Below are 21,606 nucleotides of genomic sequence, written 5' to 3' on the forward strand. Positions count from 1 at the left end.
GGTCAACCTCCGCCACTCGAGCCATTTCAGTACTAAGTCCAATCATTCTGCCTTTACAAACGTTCTTCTCGCGAGTTTTACTGCTCAGGCAACAGGTTTTTTCACCCGGAAATTTTGCACGAGAGAGGCCGACGACAACAACTACCACGATAAAAACACAAGTCTTCATGTTTCGCTACGAACACGTAACTTCGACAGGTAAATTCACTATTGTTGCAGGGATAGTTTTTTTGTTGAAAAAGATATATAAAGGAGACGTTCCTTGCAGGGCTGTGTTTAAAGAAAAAACCTTAGCTGTTTTGTTTCCGCCTTATTACCGCGAAATGAAAACAAATACCGCGAAATTTAAATCTGCCGCCATTTTGCCGCCTGCTTGTTTCTATGGAAATGATGCAACCCATTCCCACGCGCGCCCAAATCGCACGCGCGTGGCTTAAGCATGCGCACTCATTTGACCGCTGTGAACACGAGCTCTGGGCTAATCAGAAACCGGAAGCAAGGATCCTGCTTCCGGTTTAAAGGGGGATACTGCTGACTGGGAGGAAGACAGCCTCTGGTAAAGAGCATCAAAGGCCAAGAAAACGAGTGAAAAAGACGACAACTTCCATCCCTCCCGTTTGCCAGTGATTGTCATTCATGGGAGACTTCCTTGAAAACAAAACAACCAAAACAAAGGCTGCGTAAAATCTGGGTTTGTCGGCGATTTGCCTCTCTCAACCGCCACAAATTCATTTTGCACATTTTCAGGTTGTCTTAGAAAACCAAACATTTTCCAAAGGCAGGGGTAAAGAGAAACATCTATAGGCTATGGCGATTAGAAACCATTTGTACTATACACATTTGGAATTAAATTAAGCTTGTTTTCGCTTGTAAAATGTAGCTTTTAAAACTTTAAAATGGGGGTGAATATACGCAGTCCACGCAGTATGAGATAGCCAAGTTTTCTCATGACACCACGGTAAAGTTAATAGCAAAACGAAAATAGAGCCTGGTCGGAGGTTATATAAGCTTCAACCTAATTAACTAAAACACTTACAGGGTAAAGATTTTCAAACAACATTCGATAAACTTCAGCAAGATATCGTTCCCAACCTGATTGCCGTCGACGACAAATACCAACAAATGTTTACGAGCGTAAGCTTAATTTTTTCCGCCGTGAAATTCACGTATACAAACGATAGGTTTCACAAGATCAGCTTTTGCTTACCCAGATACCATGATCCCAGAATAAATACAATAAAATGGCAGAAGTACATTTAATAACAAGACACAACTCTGTAAACGTTCAACCGAAATAACCAGCAACTTGAAAATCTAAGCTTATCAGAAAGATCGGCAAATTTTTTTCAATTCACACACTCAATGTAAGCTTAAGAAACTCACCCAGAAAAAAATATTTTACCTGCACTCGATGTGGTTTATCAGTCCTTTAACCTGCAAACTTACAAAGCTCACAAATAAACTGTTGTGTAAAGAGTGACAACGATCGCTATTCCAAGCGTTAATATTTTTGTCTTTCTGTCCATCCGCTTTCTGAACCACTTTTTGTTTTGGGCCACGCATTCTTGAATACTCCGCTTTTACGCAGTGGTAACAAAGGCCGTTGGTTTTCCTTGTTCAAGTTCAATTATGTTTCTGCTGGGCTGCTGAAAGAATATCTGTTCCTGTTCAACAAAGTAATCTTCAATAAATTCTACTCCAGTCAGATCAACTCGCAGACTCCGTGGTGCGAATGGATTACAAGTTTGCTCCTTTCAGTTCCTTCAACAGTACGAGAAAGGCTGTTAAACTCTTATCCGCTTTAGACAATGTTAAGAACGATTTTAAACGGCCAGCATTGACTATGAACCACATTTCAGAGTCGATAATTAGAGGAGTTTTTCCGAAAATTGTCAGGTCTATCGTTAACCTCGACCGTCGCAAGTGTCATACTGTCATTCAGCTTTGTGAAACGCTGCAACATATCGCAGGGTTTTCGCGCCTTTTCCGTTTAGTCATGTGATTTGACTTGTTATCTTTTTCGTGTTTACTCACTGCAAAAAATAAGAAGCGTATGAAAATTTAGTTCCATTTCGATTCTATGGCGGTTTTTGCTTCGATATCTTTTACAGTCCATTTCTTTTCTTGTTTTGAAACCTCCGATTCAAAGACGCTTCCGGTAAAATGTAATATCCAATCAGATTTCGATTTGCTGGATTTTGACATTGATTTGCCCAGAGGTCTTGCTTCCTTGATGCTGACCAAAAGGAATGCAGCCTCTGGGAACGAGATACTCGTGCCCATTTTAAACCTCGGGCTTTCCTTTGGAAGCCCGAGTAAAAATGTGTGCATACAATCAGTAAGGAGTCTAATGAAGTATTTTTGGCGGTGTGAAGTGATCTGACTCCGGCGGAAGTGGTAAATCTGAGACTTGCCGCAACGCCGACAGCTGGGTCTTAAAATCCGCAACCGAGACTGTAAAAACTACAGCCTAAAACATTGGCCTTAAAGATATTAAGATGTCGAGATCCGGTCTACAAAATCCGACATGCCTGATGACGTTTGCTAAATTTTGTTAAATGCATTTTCTAAGGGGCAAATATGCAATAACGGACATCGGATGATTTATCATATCATCAGTCATTTATTGCAGACGCCTTCCGTTCCTGCCAGACGTAAGCCACGGAAACAAATGTCACGGCCGTGTTAACAACTTTTCCCTGTATATGTAGGGCTCTAAATCATCTAGAACACTGAAATTCTCTGAAATACAACAGAACTAAATCGTGATATGATCGTCGGCGTCTTCCTTATTGTCAGTCGACGTAAAAGACTTCACTTACCCTCGTATTGCGTTGATAAAGCTGGATTTTCCAGTTCCCGAGTCACCAGTGATCGCAATGTTCACCTCAACCTCTTGCCAACTCTCCAGTTTATTCTGAATGAATTCTTCAATATCTGAAACACCATTCTCGTCGACGTGCCTTTTAATTTCGTCGGCATAGATGAACTCCCAGTCAAAAGGATCCATGATCGGACACAATGACAGCTGTACAAAAATACACCAGAACGTTGTCTTGCGTGACGAATCTGAGGTGGACTACTACTTCATTTAAGCTTTCATAAAATGCCCCGAGCTTTTTTCAAGTGACTGCTATCTGCCGGCAGGAGCTTATGACCCCGCAGCCGGCCAGTATCTGCGCATTACAAAATCCTTCTGCTCGTCTACAGAGACTTACTAAATGACCGAATATTTACGCGGGATGCCCTGTGGGGGCATAAAGTGTCTAAAAACGGGTCGATTTCTTTTTTTTTTCTTCCTCGTAGCTACAAATCGGTACATTAATTACGCGGGATGCCCTGAGGGGGCATACCGTGTCTAAAAACGGGACGATTTCTTTTTCTTCGTCGTAGCTTCAAATCGGTACATTAATTTATTCATTAAACTCACCCCTCTCCTACTCGGGGTGTATTGTTCTGATTGTCTTCAACAGAAGCAGGCCAATCAAAATCCATATCTGTCGCGTATATTGCGAGGGAGGGGACCCACTCAACCCTACTCGTGTGACGTCAAAGCATCATTTGATTTATGCATTAATCTTGGATTAAATTGGTTGCGCCATATTGTTAACATGTTGTGGACTCAAGTGTGCCGTTTTCAAACGGAAAATAAACAATTTTGAAATGGTAAATTGAAAGAATAACTTCTAAGAAGCACTCGACCTTTAAAACGGTAGAAATTGGAAAATTCCTTGCGAAGGAATCGTGCTTTGTTTGACAGTTCTAGAACACGATGGGACTTGAGAAGAGGTCATTGATACGCTTACGTTATCGTAATGGAATCTCCGAAATTTCCGGTAGCGTACCACAGGGGGAACAACATAAACGCGATCATCGTGACTCAAACTCAGGTGACTCAGGATAGTTTTATCAATCTGCGAAGCAATCATTTTGAAGCGGTAAATCGAAAGAATAACTTCTGCGAAGCACTCGACATTTAAAACGGTGGAAATTGGATAGTTCCTGGCGAAGGAATCGTGCTTTGTTTGACAGTTTTAGAACCACGATGGGAGACTGACACCTCCTCCCCCAGGAAATAATGGGGTATTTTGCCACACTGTCCATTCCGGTGGTCGAGCATTAGACTTTTACCCAATTACCCCGGGGAATTTGATCATCTCTTTGTTTTTCACCTTACAGAATCTTCCCCCCCTTTAATGACCTATTCATTGGCAAATACAGTAAGTTTCTTATTGAATACGTCTATGTACAACAAAAATGGGACGCTACAGCAGCAGACTGGCCATTTTTGCAATACTACGGTGTGTTGGAATGTTTCGTGAGGTACATTGTTTTGCAAGTCAACAATCTGTCATGTCACTCATCGTCGCTCGCGTGATTATCAACATTTCCATTTTCTAAAAAAAAAAATAAACGCATAAAATATTGCTCGTGTCCCGACTGTATTAAGTTCTCTTCTTCAAACGTCTGATTTAAACATCCTTGACGCTTGAGTAACATTTTCACAACAACTTGGAAGTAGTGGTAGGAAAAATATGCGTGTCATTGCGCATTTTTGACCTTACGATTATTTTTGTGAAAATAGACGCATACGTCAGAGAATAAACATCCTTAGGGGAACAAATTACTTTCATTTTCGATTGTCGCCTGACGTCTCACAAACAGATAACCTTCAGACTAACTAATTCCTTTGTTTTCTGCGGTCATTTATTCCTCAAAAAAGGCTACCAACAGTAAGTATATGACGTTCGCCTCTAGTTTCGTTAGCTGTGATTTCATACAATAACAAAATATGAAAATTTCGTCAAACAGACCGGTAGGTGGGGTATCTAAAGAAAACGTCGGCGGGTGAAACAACATAATGCTATTTTTGTGACTCATACTATTGCATGCACACATGGAAAACGCTGATAGGATTTCATGAATTGGGAATGGATGATATTCGTTATTTTTAGCCTAAGCGATGCTTTTTTCTTTCAGCTCAGATTGCTTCACGAGAATTTCCGGTATCTCTGAAATTGCTGTGATCTTACAATTACGATATCATTAGCAACTTTTGAAATTGATTGAAAAAGTCATAATTTTACTCAAGAAACGATCCCTTAACAAGCTTAGTCAATATGAAATGCCATCTAATCTTTGCAAGCTTATGTGCACTCTGGAGGGATGATGTACGGTGTTTGGAGCGAAAAATCAATTATGTTATTGCCATGCTATGAAAACAATCTCGGTGTAAGGTTACGTTATGATGGTGCAAACAATCTGGGTACAATGTTACTTTGTGATGGTGCAATCAATCTGGGTACAAGGTTACGTTGAACTTGCGCAATCTAAGTTGATAAATACGGCGAATAGCAAGTTAAGCGTTAGTTAGATGGTAACAATTGCAGTTAGCGATTGGCGTTGAGTTCGAAACGTGTTCATTAGTCGTATTTAGCGATCCTTTTCGAGGAGGACATCAATTACTGCTTGAGGTAACTGCTTTAACGTAGACTCTGTTTGGTTGATATAGCTTGTAATAGCGGTATTCTGTACGAAATGACAAATGGGCGAAAAGTGTACAGCAGATCTCGGTTTATTCAGACTTAACGTTCACTCGTGTGATTCACGGCAAGGTTGGGGTTTGTAATTTATCTCAACTGACATTAATTGAAAGAGCGTCGATTTTTTTTAGACACTTCTGAGTTAAGACTGCGTTTAAGACTTCACCACTGATTTTTGGCTGACAAAGTTTCAACACCCTTCATCGTTTTGGACCATTTTATTCTCTGCGGTTTAAATTTGCTAGTGAAGCAATTTCCATTATTTAAACTCTTCGTATAATCAATTTGTAACTGGCGTTGGGTTCGAAAAGTATTCAGTAGTCGTATTGAGAAAGAAACTTTTCAAGAAGAACGTCAATTGCTGAAGCTGTTTCGTTGATGTATTAAATAATTACAAGCTTGTGGATAAATACTAGCTTGTAATAAATTAATAACGATCTCTCAGTCTACGAAATCACAAATGTGCGAAAAATCATATTCCTATAGGTTAATTTAGGTTTAACGTTTACGTCTGTGATTCGCAACAACTGAGGTTGTGGTTTGTAATTTATCTTAAAAGGCGACGATTAAGGAAGCTGTTATTCTTATACTTTTGTGTTAAGACTGCATTTGGTAGCATACCAAAGACTCAATTGTTCTTTCGGATGAAAGGAAGCTTCAAAAACGTTTATCATTTTTATTTTCGCGCTATATACGACTTAGACCCTGTTCACCGGAGCATTTGATTATCTCTTTGTTTTTCACCTTACAGCACTTTTCCCTCCTTTAATTGCTTATTCATTGGCAAATACAGTAAGTTCCTTATTAAATACATCTATGTATATACAACAAAAATGGGACGCTACAGCAGCAGAATGGCCATCTTTGCAATACTACGGTGTGTTGGAATGTTTCCTGAGGTATTACAAATATTGCTTTGCAAGTCAACAATCTGTCATGTCACTCATCGTCGTTCGCGTGATTATCAACATTGCCATTTTCTAAAAAAAAAAATAAACATGCTAACGTCATCACTCCCCTGGTCATCATGCAACGCGTTTTTCAAGCTTTAATACGATGGGCCTTGTCAGTTTATCCATAAACGCATCAAATATTGCTCGTGTCCCGACTGTATTAAGTTCTGTTCTTCAAACTTCTGATTTAAACAGCCTTGAGGCTCGAGTAACATTTTCACAACAAGTAGCGGTAGGAATAATGTGCGGGTCATTGCGCATTTTTGACCTCATGATTATTGTTTCGCGCTCGGCTATTTCGCGCGACGTCTCGACTATTCAGAAGGGGACTACTTGTAGTCTATTATTTTTGTGAAAATAGACGCATACGTCAGAGAATAAACATTCTTAGGGGAACAAATTACTGTCATTTTCGATTGTCACCTGACGTCTCACAAACAGATACTTCAGACTAACTAATTCCTTTGTTTTCTGCAGTCATTTGTTCCTCAAGAAAGCTACCAACAGTAAGTATATGACGTTCGCCTCTAGTTGCGTTAGCTGTGATTTCATACAATAACAAAAGATGAAAATTTCGTCAAACAGACCGGTTTATTTGACGAAAACGTCGGTGGGTGAAACAACATAACGCTATCTTTATGACTCAAACTATTGCATGCACACATGGACAACGCCGATAGGATTTAATGAATTTGGATGATATACGTTATCTTTAGCCTGAGTGCCATGCTTTTTTCTTTCAGCTCAGATTGCTTCACGAGAATTTCCGTCCGGTATCTATGAAATTGCTGTGATCTTACAATTACGATATCATTAGCAACTTTTGAAATTGGTAGAAAATTAACCTTTAAAAAGTCATAATTTTACTCAATAAACGATCCCTAGCAAGCTTAGTCAATATGAAATGCGATCTAATCTTTGCAAGCTTATGTGCACTCTGAAGGGATGATGTACGGTGTTTGGAGCGAAAAATCAATTATGTTATTGCCATGCTATGAAAACAAACTCGGTGCAAGGTTACGTTGTAATGGTGCAAACAATCTGGGTACAATGTTACTTTGTGATTGTACATGTGCTATCAATCTGGGTACAAGGTTACGCTGAAATGGTGCAATCAATCTGGGTACAAAGTTACGTTGAAATAATGCAATCTACGTTGATAAATCCGGCGAATAGCAAGTTAAGCGTTTTGTTAGATGGTAACAATTGCAGTTAGCGATTGGCGTTGAGTTCGAAACGTTTTCATTAGTCGTATTTAGAGATCTTTTACAAGGAGGATATCGATATTAATTACTGCTTGAGGTAACTGCTTTTACGCAGACTCTGTTTGGTTGATATAGCGGTATTCTGTACGAAATGATAAATAGGCGAAAAGTGTGCTGCAGATCTCGGTTTATATATTCATAGTTTACGTTCACTCGTGTGTTTCACGGCAAGGTTGTGGTTTGTAATAATCTCAACTGGCATTAATTGAAAAAGCATCAATTTTTTTATTTACTTCTGATTTGATGGTTTGTAATTTATCTTTAAAGGCGACGATTGAAGAAGCTGTCATTCTTATACTTTTGTGTTAAGACTGCATTTGGTAGCATACCAAAGACTCAATTGTTGTTTCGGGTGAAAGGAAGTTCCAACAACGTTCATCATTTTTCTTTTCACGCTGTACGCGATTTGGAACCCTGTTCACAGGCAAGAGAGGATGAGCTACTTCTTCCTGTCTTGTCACAGGCTAATGTAATATATGAAACAAGAACCCGTTTAGTTAAATCTGCTCTATTGCAGCGTCTGTTAACTAATACTCAACCTCTGTATTTGAATTTCATGACTTTACCCTCATGTGCAGCCGCTCTAATTATAACAATGCCCTACACATGGAAATGTGACTGCCTGCGTGATGCAACGTTTTCTATTATGTCGTAACGGGGAACTCATCTACCGTAACATCACTAGAAATCCCTATATGCTTTTTAAGGAAAAACAAGAGAGGCTGATGGGCAAAACTATTACGTCATGTTCTGTATTTTTAATTACATCGCGTGGTACGGAAAGTTACCTCGTGTATTTACGCCTTATGTGAAGTACATGTAATTGAGAAATCTTCGGTAGAGTTTCTTCTCGGCATATCGAACAAAGGATAATAACAGCGAAGTTTTACTCTTTTTTGAAATAATCATTGTCCCATTGATAATAAATACAACTGATACCTCTTTTTTAAACTGACAACCTTCAAGGCTCATGTTTCCTCATTGGAGTCGATTTTTTTGCGCGTACTTGCGTGTTTCCTCTTTACATACTGGCGCCTTTAAACCAAATAAGTTAAAACAGTGTTTGCAGGACGTCAAATCCCTGCAGGAAAAAGAAAGAAAAACGCTCTATAATCTCTCGACCTCACAGGGTGGAGGCCGTTAGGCGATAAATTGGTCCCTCTTATTGATTACTGGCGCCTTTCTCTAGTAATCCCCCTTTGATGAGGCCTGAAATTAAATAACCCCCTCTCCAGAGGCTTAGTAGAGTTTTTAAGTGAAACTGTTAAATAATCTCAATGGCACTGGTAGAAATGTTTTTCGCAATGCTTAAATTGTACGTTTGGACAAGTCGGCGAAGTAGCCGGAGGTCAGGTCTCTGGCGTATCGGTAATTACCTTATCATAAGCAACTTCCAGTATGATGTCACGTAAGATAATGAAAGGTCAGCAAGACAATGGTTGAGGTCACACTGGAGAAAGTTAACCATGGTAAACTCAAGTTTACCATGGTTAACGGCACCGCAAGTGTGACCCCCAATTTTCAGTTTACCATGGTAAACCTAACTCTGGTAAGTTGCCCTGACAACAGCGGCAAGAACAAAGTTGACTTGACCCCAGATAAGAATCTAGTTACCCAAAAAAATAGGTGGGTACATCTCTTGTCTATCTAAACCATGCTTATTTTGTTGACAGTTTGTCATCTTTTTGGACAAACGCAGTAATTACAATACATTTGTGGATTCATATTTTATAAACATGAAATTTATTTTCCCGCTCATTCGCGCGTGTGTTTGAGTTCCTTTCAACGAGCTGGCAAATGAAGTCGAATGTTTCCCCTGTTACCCTGAAATGGTCTTTCCAAAGGGCTCGAAGGAGCCGGTTATTATACATTTCCTCAAACCATCCCTTTTGTCGAGGGTAAACCCAGGCTTGCCTGCGCGCTCTTCTTTGTCTTTGCCGTCGACGGTTAATTAACGAAACCGCTGCACTTTCTTTGGTCCCAAGATCTAAATGGTTGTATGTAAGAAGGAAGTGAATTCTACGTGCTCGTCTAAGCAGCAGAATTAAAAGCAAAATGGGAACAATTGAAAATGCAACTCTCTCTTGTTGATCCATAATTTTATTACGCGCTAAGTCACAGTTCAGTAACTTACCGCCGATATGAACTCACGCGACATGTCAACATTTAGTGTACTCGTCACGTATAAGTTTACTGATCATGCGAAAAAGTGTACATGGAAAGCGTCAAATCTATTTTTTATGACTTTGACAGGTTTACTACGGTAACTAGGTGGTTGCGCAATTTACCTTGGTAAAGCAATTTTTACCATGGTAAAGCCTCTAGTGTGACCTCAGCCAATGACTTGCTCATATACTGTATTTTGTTTTATTTTAGTAATATAATTCTGATTAGTTTTCAGCAGTTATTTTTTCTTTCAATTTTAACAGATTGTCTTTTTTTGGTTTTGTTTTGCAGGTGTAAGTCGTTAAGGTTGAATTTCTTCCTGAGAGTGAAACCAACTGATTGTTAGCAAAGAAGGCCTACAAAACGTAGCACCTACATAGTGGTGGACTGTTTGTTACAAGAGCATCCAGTGGCAGAAAACGTAGCGACCACAAAGCGTAGGAGTCAACTGGTTGTCATAACAGAACCCCCAGCGCAGCAGTCAGCTGATTGTCAAAACAGAAAACCCAACAACCCATCGTAGCAGCCGCTCGGTTGTTACAACACCCATCGTAGCAGCCACTTGGTTGTTACAACAGAACACCCATCGTAGCAACTACTCGGTTGCTACACCCATCGTAGCAGCCACCTGGTTGTTACAACAATAAGTAGCAGCCACTTGGTTGTTACAATTGTTACACATTATACACAATTGTTACACAGAAAATAACAGATATTCAAAGCTATACAAACCTTGCAAACCTTGGAAAACAAAGAGTGTGACATAAAACAGAGAGTGCGATATTGAAACAAAAGAGACAGTGAATTACACAATAAAGGACTGTGAAGAAGAGTGGGACAAAAATAGTAAGAGTATTTAACAATGCTTGACATGAATAAAAAAGTGAAATACGGTACTTGTAGGTCACTATTTGCATTGTTTATTAATAATATTAAAAGGGATACTAAAAGAAGACGACATCATTATCGAGAACCCAGTAGAATCCCATTAAGAGCTCTAAAGAAGGGTTTAAAAAGGAGAGACAGAATATTTCTTAGAAAGTATGTTTTAAAAACTGTCCCAAAATCGTCTTTTCTTTATCAAATTATCAAAGTAGCTTCATTACGAAAAACAGTACTTTGTAACAGCAGGAAAGCTATGGAAAACTGCACAAGCAAATATCTTGCATCGAAAAAAGAAAGGACTTATAAAAATGTTAATCATGAAATGACACATGTCAGTATAAAGGAATCTGGCGATATAGAGACCAATCCTTATCCTCGTGTCATTGCTTTACGTGGACTCTTCGATCCTTGCGTTATTTCAAACAAAGAAGCACATATTATAAATGGGAATATATTCATCAGTAAAGCAACAAATTCCAAGACCTCTTCCATCAGTGAACTGTCACAACAGGGAACAAATGCTAGAAGACATTTCATAAATTATTGCCTTACTCATTCAGGCAAGTTTTCATGTGCAGTAGATTGTTTTCTTGAACTTAGCGTTGCTATTTTTAAAGATTCTCTGAGAGATATCGAACGTAATGAGTTTTTTCAAACTTTATTTGACGCATGTCTACAGTTAGAAAACCATGATGTACAAACAGAAATGGCAGTAGTTCGAGAACCTGTTTGGGTTTACTTAAGACAACATTGCAACTCATTTACCGCAATGTCTGCAGATGCTGTATTTAGTGACATATTTAGGTTGGATACAGTTGGTATGATGACGGAGGAATTAAAATCCCTTTTTCTTATACAACAAAGTAATCAGTCAGTTTGTTCATCGTGTAACAATGCAATTATAAAAAACACAGCTATATTTGTACTTTACATAAATTCTCCGAACTTGCTTCACAATGGCTTAGAGAATTATGTTTCTGAGGCTATATTACCAAATAGCAGTGCACTCTACTGTGATTTGTGTCAAGAGCATTCTGGGGATCTTTCAATGCTACAACATTTTGTTATACTTCCACGATTTTTAACTATGGAACTGTCATCCAATTATATTAATCAAATATTTTTTCCTTTGACTATGGATGTACTTGGTCAAAATTATGTACTTAAAGGCATGGTTCGATGTCTAAGTTCTCATTTTACAGTTGCTATAAAAGATGATGCTCGTTGGATATATGTAGATGATATGTGTGTTTCAGTTAGAATTTACACTTCTTTTCAGCACCTCTTGAGTAGCCATTCTAACGGTTGGTTTTTTGCTATATATGAAAAGTCTTTAATAAGGGATAATAATGGTATACAAAAAAATGCAGTGGCGTGCAAAACTGTGCAGCAAAGTTGTAATAACGTTTTTGTTGGCACTTTACCGAAAGATGTACCTATTATTAAAACTACAAATAATGAAACTATAACGAAGAGTTCTGCCATAGCTCTGTATGCAATTTGTTTTTCTGTTATTAAACCTTGTAGTTATTGGAAGTCTGATACATTAGATGCTCTTGTTGAATATGGAAGTGCTTTCTTTACTGAGACTATTAAAAATCAGACAAGTTCCAGTGAACTACCACAGAATGTTAATATATACGGTGCCAATATTAATGTAAAGGTTGTTACGAGTAATAAAGGAATTCTTGTGTGTAATTCATTTTTTAGTAAATTAGCCCTTGAGAGGTTGATGTTGCAAAATGGAACTAAGAGTTCAGGATTTTTACTTCAGTTTCCCAGCCTATGTTTAAGTTGCGTTTTTCACAAAACCAGCAAAAATGTAACATTTTACTTAATTTCTTTGAATAAAATTCAAGGACTTGGTGTACACAGAATAAGTGATAAAAATTACTTAGTAGAAAGGGTCTGTCAAAGTGTGACAAATACTGCAAAGTCTAATGAAATACAGTATTTCTTTCAGAGTGTATTGTGCACTTGTGAGTTAAATAAAGGTGAAAAACAAAAGATTATGAAATGCCACAAATCTGCTAAGTGCAAAAAAGAAATTGCAATTAAAAGGAGAAAGTCTTATTCTCAATTTGAACCTGCAAGGAAAAAAATCTGCTTAGATAAGCGCCGTGAGTGTTACAATAATGAAAAGCAAAAAGTTCTGATTGCACGCACTGAAAAATATAAATCTATGGATCCCAATGAAAAACAAAATATGCTCACTCACCGTGCAGAGAAATATAAATCTATGGATGCTCATGAGAAAGAACAACTCTTAGCTAAAACAAGAGAAACTTATCACAACATGAAAAGCGAAGAAAAAGAAAAATGGCTTGAAAAGATCAGGAGAGTGGCTAGGAATACAGAGGAAAGAAAAGCTATCTCAGACAATGACTTGGACTTCTGTATTGCATCTTTCCAAAAAGCAGTAAGAGAAGGGCCTTATTACATATGTTCTGTGTGTAATAGAACTCTTTATAGGAAAACAGTAATAGAATTAAAGAAAATTAAATATGTCAAACAGCATCTTTTCACAGGAAAAATGTCTTTTGATAAGAAAGAATATATCTGTAAAACATGTCACTCTAAATTGTTAAAAGAACAAGTTCCCTGTCAAGCTGTTTATAACAAATTAATGGTTGATGAAACCCCCCCAGAACTAGAATGTCTAGAAAAACTTGAGCAGATTCTTATATCTCAACGCATTGTCTTTGAAAAAATAGTAATTATGCCCAAAGGTCAACAAAGGAAAATTAAAGGAGCCATCTGTAATGTGCCTGTAGAATGTGATCATACCTGTAATGTCTTGCCTAGACCTCCTGAAAGCTCAGGAATAATTATGTTAAAACTTAAAAGAAAGCTTGATTTTAGAGGCCATGTTTATTTTCAAGCTGTACGACCTGCAGTTATACTCAATGCGCTAAATTGGCTCAGAATAAACAATCCTTTATATAGTTGTATAACAGTTAATATTGAAAACATTGACATAAATCTGAGAGAAATGCAGTTACGAGCTGATTCAGACAGTGCCGATGGTGAAGAGTCTCCAATTATTCAGGTATCTTGTGAACAGACAGCAACAAATGATCAAAGTGAGGAGGAAAGAAATGATCCTTTGAATGAATTTAGAGCAGCAACTTCTGAAACGTGTTTACAGTCAGTGCTACCAGATTATCCTGTAAATGTGGACAAAAATACCAGATTAAAGTCTCATGGAAATGAAATTTTTAATATTGCACCAGGTGAAAATAAACATCCAGTTTCATTCATGACTGATAAAAATTGTGAAGAATTAGCATTTCCAGTATTATTTCCAAAGGGCAGATTTGGCTATACTGTAGAGAGAGCGGTCAATCTGTCACCTACAAAATACTTCAATGCCCGTCTTTTACATTATAGTGGTAAGTTTGCAATGAATCCTGAATATTTGTTTTTTGCGCAGTTCATCATAGAACAAAAAAAAGTTTCAGATAGTATTGCTATTGCTCTGACAAAAGTTCATGGACAGTCTCTGACTGCATCTCATTTAAGATCTAATGTGCAAAATTTTCAAAATCTTATCTTTCAAGACCAGGCTTACTTGTTTTTAAGGCAAATTCCAGGTACACCACCATACTGGCAAAAATTTATGTTTGAAGTTATAGCGATGGTAAAACAACTTGGAATTCCAACATGGTTCATGACATTGTCTTGTGCTGACCTTCGATGGCCTGAGTTGTTTCAAATTATTGGGAAAATACAAGGACTTAATTTAACTGATGAAGAAATTGAAGGATTGTCTTACAATGAGAGGTGCTCTATGCTTAATTCTAATCCTGTTGTTGTTGCTAAGCATTTTCAGTATAGAGTAGAGACATTTTTTACTGAAGTGTTATTGAGCAAAGCAAATCCTATTGGTAAAATAGTTTATTATGCTTTACGTATTGAATTTCAAATGAGAGGATCACCTCATTTACATGCACTAATATGGACAAGTGATTGCCCAAAGTTAACAAATGAAACAAAAGAAGATTACATAAAATATATAGACAATCATGTTCAAGCATACTTGCCAGATAAACAAAAAGATTCTCAATTATTTACCTTAGTTCAGACTTATCAGAAGCACAATCACTCAAAGAGTTGTAGAAAATATACTAATGTTCCATGCAGATTTAATTTTGGACAATTTTTCACAAAGAGAACAGTAGTAGCAGAACCACTTTCTGAAAAGTTAGATGAAGAGTTGAAAAGAGACATTTTAACAAGAAGAAATGAAATTCTTTGCTTAGTAAAAGAAGAAATAAATAAAATCTTGAACCCAAATAAACCACAGTATAATCCTAAGACAACGGAAGAAAAACTGTTGAGTTCATTAGGTGTTACAGAAGAACAATATTACTGGGCCTTGTCTATATCTGATGATTCTGATTTTGATCTGCATCTTAAACGACCGCTTGATAGCTGTTTTATCAATAATTATTTTGTTGCTGGAATAAAAGGTTTTAGGGCTAATGTTGACTTACAACCTGTTTTTAACCATTACAAATGTATAACTTATGTTTGCTCATACTTCACAAAGGATGAAACAGAATGTTCACAGGCTATTGCCAATGCAGCAAAAGAAGCAAAGACTTCAAATTTAGCCATTAAAGACAGTTTAAGAAAAATAGGAGCGGCTTTTCTTTCTACTAGAGAAGTGAGTTCACAAGAATGTGTATATAGATGTATGCCTGAACTTTGGTTGAGAAAAGTTTTCCCTAAAACAGTTTTTGTGAGTACAGATTTACCTGAAAATAGAATTCGAGTTGCAAAGAGCAAAATAGAACTTGATGAGTTACATGAAGATAGTACAGATATTTACAAATCCAATATAATAGAACGCTATAGCATCAGACCTAACAAAAATCCAATTATTGATAACTTATGTCTAGCTGAATTTGCTGCATATTATTACAAAGAATACAAAAATGATTGTGTAACAAGCGATGCACAACCTGAAATTCTTACAGATGATGTTATAGAATCACATGTTCAATTTAATACAAATGCAGATGTCATTAACTATTTACCATCCAAAATAAGATTAATAAACACAAACGAAGTTATGAAATGTAGAAAAACTAAGGCTGTATTACGGTATCATAGACCCAACAAAGTAAAAGAACCCGAAAAGTACTTTCACCACTTACTTATGCTGTACTATCCATGGCGTAATGAAGATAGTCTTATTGGCAATGAACAAACATACGCATCAAGATTTTATGAGCCGAAAGTGCAAGCTATTGTTGAACAAAAAAGAACAATATTTGAACCTGAAGCAGATGCTATAACAGAAGCATTAGAAGCCCTAAGAAATAGTGAAGTTAATAATTTTAGCCATTCCTTTGATTCTTTCAATGATCAAGAAAATGAAGACTTGCAATTAGATATGCAAAGTAATGTTGAAATTGATGACGAATCATTTAATGAACAAATTATTTCACATCTTTCTTCCAATTCTAATAGTGATAAAGTGTCTACAAATGCAACAATTACAAGTTATGTTCAACCAAGGGAAATTTCTGATGATCTATAACGTGAACATATAAGGTCGTTAAACGAGAAACAGCGTATTGCGTATGATAGTGTGCTACGCTGGTGTAGAAACAAAGTTAAAAATCTTCGTTCTTTAAAACCTTACGACATTAACCCAATATATCTTTTTATGACTGGAGGTGCTGGCTCAGGGAAAAGTCATGTAATAAATACAATATATCAGACAGCAATTAAAACATTTAGACAGACAACAAGCAATCCTGATCTGCCAACAGTACTGTTAATGGCACCCACTGGTGTTTCTGCAATACACATAGGCGGAACAACTATACATTCAGCGTTGGCTATCCCTAAAGAAACCGGTAACAATCTTCCAGCAATGTCTGACCAAAAGAAAACACAAATGAGGCTTACACTGTCCGAATTAAAGCTTATTATAATAGATGAAATTTCTATGGTTTCTAACATTACTCTTCTTCATATACATCAAAGGCTAAAGGACATTTTTGGATCATCCAGCTCTAAACTATTTGCCGGTATAAGTATTATAGCTGTAGGAGATTTGTATCAACTACCACCTATACGGAGGAAACCTATTTTTGAAAAATTCAACAATGAATGTTTCAATTTATGTCATCCATGGCATGTCTTCACGATGATAGAATTGACTGACATTATGAGGCAGAAAAATGATCGGCAGTTCGCCGAAATTTTAAACAGATTTAGAACAGCTTCACAAACTGAAGAGGATCTTAATTGTATTAATTCTCGAGTATTAGTCCCATCAACAAACAATTACCCCTTGAATGCACTTCACATCTGGGCAGAAAATGATCCTGTTAATGAACATAACAACAAACAACTTTTACAATTATCTACACCTTTGTTTGTACTTAGAGCAACAGACCAGTATCCATCAAATGTTACAAAACAAGATATTGACAAAGTATTATCAAGAGGGAGATCTGAAACAGGAGGGCTTGAATTTGAAGTGAAGATTAAAGAAGGTGCTAGAGTAATGCTTACTACAAATATTAATATTGCAGATAGACTTATAAATGGACAAATGGGAACTGTTGTTAAGATTGATGTCAATAAAAAAACACAAAAGCCAACTGTGGTTTATATAAAATTTGATGATAATGAAGCAGGAAGAACTTTAATACAAAACAGTAGTAGTATATTTGCTAGAGAAAATGCTGTTGTTCCTATTGAACAAGTATTATCAAAAATAAAAGTTCGACCAGGTAAACCATCGTCTCCAGAAGTACAGAGAATTCAATTTCCTATAAGTCTAGCTTGGGCATGTACAATTCATAAAGTCCAGGGTTTAACACTGCGAAATGTTGTTATAAGTTTCCATTTGAACAAACAAAGATCTTTTAACTATGGACAAGTATATGTTGCGTTAAGCAGGTCAACTTCACTTCAAGGACTTCATATTTTAGGAGAAATCAATACTAAACACATAAAAGCAGATCCTAGAGTACATAATGAATATGATAGATTAAGAAGTTTCAAGTTAGTAGATTTAAAAGACATTACACATTCAAATAAACGAAAGATAGAAGATAACAATTTAGTTGTAACATTATGCCTTTTAAATATACGCTCTCTAAGAAAACATAGTTCTGATGTTAAATGTGATGTAAATCTTTTGAAAAATGATCTTATAGCATTTACTGAGACTCAACTTTTACCTAATGATAACGATTCAGATATTATAGATAATTTATCTCCTTTTTCCTTATATAGGTATGATCATAATTCAGATAAATACTCAAGTTTAGCCATATGCATCAAAAAAAAATTTCATGTTACAAATCAAGAATACTACCCAACTTTAAATGCTGTTAGGTTTATGTTCACATTTAACAACCATAGATCACACGTAAATATTTCTCTCCTTTTAATTTATCGTAAAAATAACTCAAACATACTTGACCTTATTAATGGTATTGACTATTTAGTTAGAAGCAATCCTATCGATATAATCTTAGGAGATTTCAATATTAACTATTTTAGCAGCAACGACATGGAAGTACTCTCATCATTAATGCAGTCTTTGGATTATTTACAAATTGTAGCGATGCCTACATTTATTTCAGGTAGTTTACTAGACCATGTTTACATCAGACAAGCAAATAAACTTGATATCGATAGTTCAGTAATCAATGTGTACTACTCTGATCATGATGCAATAAAAATCACAATACGAATTTAAACTTCGCATTTACCGTTTCGTATTTGATAAATAATAGACTTCGTATCTCCAATACAGAAAATAATTCGTTAAATCAAAAAAGAATGTTGAAAACTTTGATATAATTTGATCTGATGAGACACAGAAAGGAGCCCGTCCATCCTTCCTAGCCGAGTGCCGATGTATTGTCATCAATGCATTCATGGATGTTACTGCTGGGCTTCGCGTTTCCCAGCTGGGTTCCCTGCGCAGACATTTAGTTTCGGGCATGCGCATAGGTGGCCTTTAATGTTTACCACGAGGGCCACCGAGTTTTTACCTCAATTTTAAGTTCACTAAGGTTTATTAGTTTTCACGGTTTGTACGGCAGTTAAGTTGACTTTTATTAAGGCCCATCGGTGTAACTGGAATTGCGAGTTTGTCTCACGGTGCCTCGTGTCGAAATAAACGTTGAAATTTACGGCTGGTTTACATTCGCATCTACAGTAAAAACTCGACCTCAAGCATGGTTTGTCGATGGATGTGTGGTTTACAAGGATAAATACCGTTTACTTGGTTTTCCTATTGCAACTTTCACGGATAATTACGGGCATGGAAAACGAAAACATGGAATCTACAATGGCTTATGGTGAAGAAGGAATTTTCAAAGGTTATCGTTCGCGTTCGCCTTCAATTGACACGGCTTCGTTTCGCGCCATTTCACCGCTTAACACTCCACCGACGGATGCGGCATCAGAAATACGGCTTCATGATTCAGTTAAGGTTCAAGGTTCACTGAATATGGAGGAGAAATCGACGGAGAATGGTGCAGCGGAGTTAGAATCGGGCGCAAGGAAGAAAATTACAACGGATAAAGGTAAACAGTACGAGATACAAAGGTTAAAAGAGCGTAGAACTGTGGCTCTTCGCCACGTGACTAGGCAGATAAACAAAATGAAGCCTCTTCTTGTTGATCTTAACAATTTTGAGTTTGTATCATCTGAAACGGAAGGTTTAAACAATTTACTTGTCAAGTTACAAGTTGCTCAGGATAATTTCCTCGAAGTGTTAGAGAATGAATCAGATATTGCCAGTGCTAATTCATGGTATGAAGTTCATGATGGAGATGTGTTTAAGTTTAAACAGTCTGTCTGTGAATATTTGTCTAAGGCGAAAGAGCTTCAGTCTGCTGAATTAAATTCTGCTGCTTCTAACAAGTCTCATCGCTCTAGAAAGTCTAATCACTCTAGACGTTCTAATTTATCTTCACTTTCATCTAATGCGAAATTGATAAAGGCCAAGACTAAGGTTGCAGCCCTAGAAGTTGAGACAGCTTTTCTGAAGGAAAAACAGGCACTGAAAATGGCCGAGGAACAATTGGAGCTTAGGAAAAGTCTAGCTAAGGCAAAGGAAGAAGAAAGGATTTATGAACAAATGAACAGTGAAGAGTGGGTTTCCACACCTACATGTTTACAGACACAAAAGCTTCCAATATTCCCAGTGTCCAGTCTACTCCCAGCCAACATTACGAAGGATACAAACATTACCTCCCTGTCAACGCCAGGGTCGGTTGTAACGATGACAACGGCAGCAATGGTGACTAGTTCATCCTCATCAAACGCCATTCCAATTTTAGAACCTGCTTCAAAGTCTCTTCCAGCACATTCTTCTGGCAATCATGTCTCAGGGCACCAGTACCCCACTCGAGCAAATCCTCTTAGTGGATATACTACAGAGCAAACAGGCCCCATTTACACAAGCCCAATGACAGCATGCAGATCAGGAAATTCAGGCTTTGACTTTGAAACCCATGTAGACATTGTGACTCCTGGGTGTGTAGTGAACCCCACTGAAATTCCCACAAGTGCACATATTTCATCAACTCAACCCCATTTCATAGACGGGCATGCAGTTGTGTATTCTATCAGAGATCAATCACAGGGGATCCCACAGACACCCCAACGTGTTTATAGCCCTCCAAGTCGTTCAGCAAGTTTGTCTGTTAATCCCTTGACAGTCCAGGACAATACCTTTCAAGATATTGTAGACATTCAAAGAAAGCAGACGGAATTGTCTCGAATTATGGTTTCCCAGCAAGCAAGGAGCCTTCTTCCATCAACTGAGCCTCCGATGTTTTACGGTGACGCTATGGAATTTCCCGCATTTATGACTGCCTTTGAGTCTTTGATTGAATCAAAAGTTGAAGATTCCTGTGAAAGGCTGTATTTTCTGGGTCAGTACACTTCTGGTAAAGCTAAAGAAGTTATTAATGGTTGTCTTCAGAGAAAATCAGAAGGATCCTACAAAGAAGCCAAGGGACTGCTAAAGAGACAGTTTGGAGATCCTTTCAAGATTGCAAATGCTCACATCACAAAACTGTCTTCATGGCAACCAATCAGAGCAAACGATGGCTCAGCTCTCCAAAATTTCTCTATTGCTCTGGACCAAGCAAAGTCTGCTATGAAAGGCATGTCTCACATGGATGATTTGAACACAGCTCATGTACTGCGACAGCTTTGGGAAAAGTTACCAAGGCATCTACGAAGCAAATGGACTGAAAGGAACAATAAGACCAAGATTGAAAAAGGAAGGATAGCTGACTTTGAGGAGTTCTCACAATTTGTCCGCAAACAGGCTGAGCTTGCCACAGATCCTGTATTCTCAGAAGAAAATGTTACCAAACCTCATCATGATGAGAAAGACAAAGGCACTCATGTCAAATTCAGACGAAGGCCACGTAGCAGAGGAAAATGAACAAGCCTTGCCACGGGATTAAAGCAGGAAGGTAGAAAGGAGCAGTCCACGTCGTGTTCCTTATGCAAAAGGCCTCACAACCTAAATGATTGTGAACAGTTTTTAAAGAAAACTCTAACTGAGCGACGGGAGTTTGTAGTGGAGAAGAAACTGTGCTTTGGTTGCTTTAGTGATCAGCACATTGCTAAAAACTGCAAGGAGCGGCAGACATGTAAGACTTGCAAAAGGCCACACCCCACATCGCTACACGACTATGATTGGGCGAAGAAGATCAGCAACGACAGTGATAATCAACCTGGAGCTGAACCTCGGGTTAGCAGCAACCGCACTGCCATCTGTAACGTCACGGA

The 21,606-nt window shown here is 37.6% G+C and overlaps 4 protein-coding genes across 4 annotated transcripts in view; 2 read left to right on the forward strand and 2 right to left on the reverse strand.

The window, feature by feature from the left end:
- The window catches only part of LOC146463450 (uncharacterized), a 5,500-nt gene extending 4,797 nt beyond the window's left edge, over nucleotides 1-703 (reverse strand). The window contains exon 1 of the mRNA XM_085084443.1: nucleotides 1-703. This exon is cut by the window's left edge and continues 260 nt beyond it. Coding sequence (XP_084940569.1) covers nucleotides 1-169 — 169 coding nt within the window. The 5' untranslated portion in view covers nucleotides 170-703.
- LOC146463449 (interferon-inducible GTPase 5-like) overlaps nucleotides 1-3,068 on the reverse strand; it is a 20,371-nt gene extending 17,303 nt beyond the window's left edge. The window contains exon 1 of the mRNA XM_085084411.1: nucleotides 2,823-3,068. Within this exon, the coding sequence (XP_084940537.1) occupies nucleotides 2,823-3,010 (188 nt within the window). The 5' untranslated portion in view covers nucleotides 3,011-3,068. The remainder of the gene's footprint in view (nucleotides 1-2,822) is intronic.
- A 3,857-nt stretch (nucleotides 3,069-6,925) lies between these two features.
- Nucleotides 6,926-16,360, forward strand: LOC146463451 (uncharacterized). The gene is made up of 2 exons (XM_085084447.1): nucleotides 6,926-7,002; nucleotides 10,219-16,360. The coding sequence occupies exon 2, from the start codon at nucleotides 10,790-10,792 to the stop codon at nucleotides 16,358-16,360; it is 5,571 nt and encodes a 1,856-aa protein (XP_084940573.1). The 5' UTR covers nucleotides 6,926-7,002; nucleotides 10,219-10,789.
- Nucleotides 16,361-19,827: 3,467 nt separating this feature from the next.
- On the forward strand, nucleotides 19,828-21,605 carry LOC146463452 (uncharacterized). Its single transcript, XM_085084431.1, has one exon. The coding sequence runs from the start codon at nucleotides 19,865-19,867 to the stop codon at nucleotides 21,254-21,256; it is 1,392 nt and encodes a 463-aa protein (XP_084940557.1). The 5' UTR covers nucleotides 19,828-19,864; the 3' UTR covers nucleotides 21,257-21,605.
- The last annotated feature ends 1 nt before the right edge of the window (nucleotide 21,606 follows it).

Source organism: Pavona decussata, unplaced genomic scaffold, assembly GCF_977016875.1.
Source record: "Pavona decussata unplaced genomic scaffold, jaPavDecu1.1 SCAFFOLD_176, whole genome shotgun sequence".
NCBI classification, from domain to species: domain Eukaryota; kingdom Metazoa; phylum Cnidaria; class Anthozoa; order Scleractinia; family Agariciidae; genus Pavona; species Pavona decussata.

Excerpts from the sequence above, each read along its gene's own strand:
- LOC146463451 (XM_085084447.1), top strand. The coding sequence starts at position 10,790 with ATGCTTGACATGAATAAAAAAGTGAAATACGGTACTTGTAGGTCACTA.
- LOC146463452 (XM_085084431.1), top strand. The coding sequence starts at position 19,865 with ATGGCCGAGGAACAATTGGAGCTTAGGAAAAGTCTAGCTAAGGCAAAG.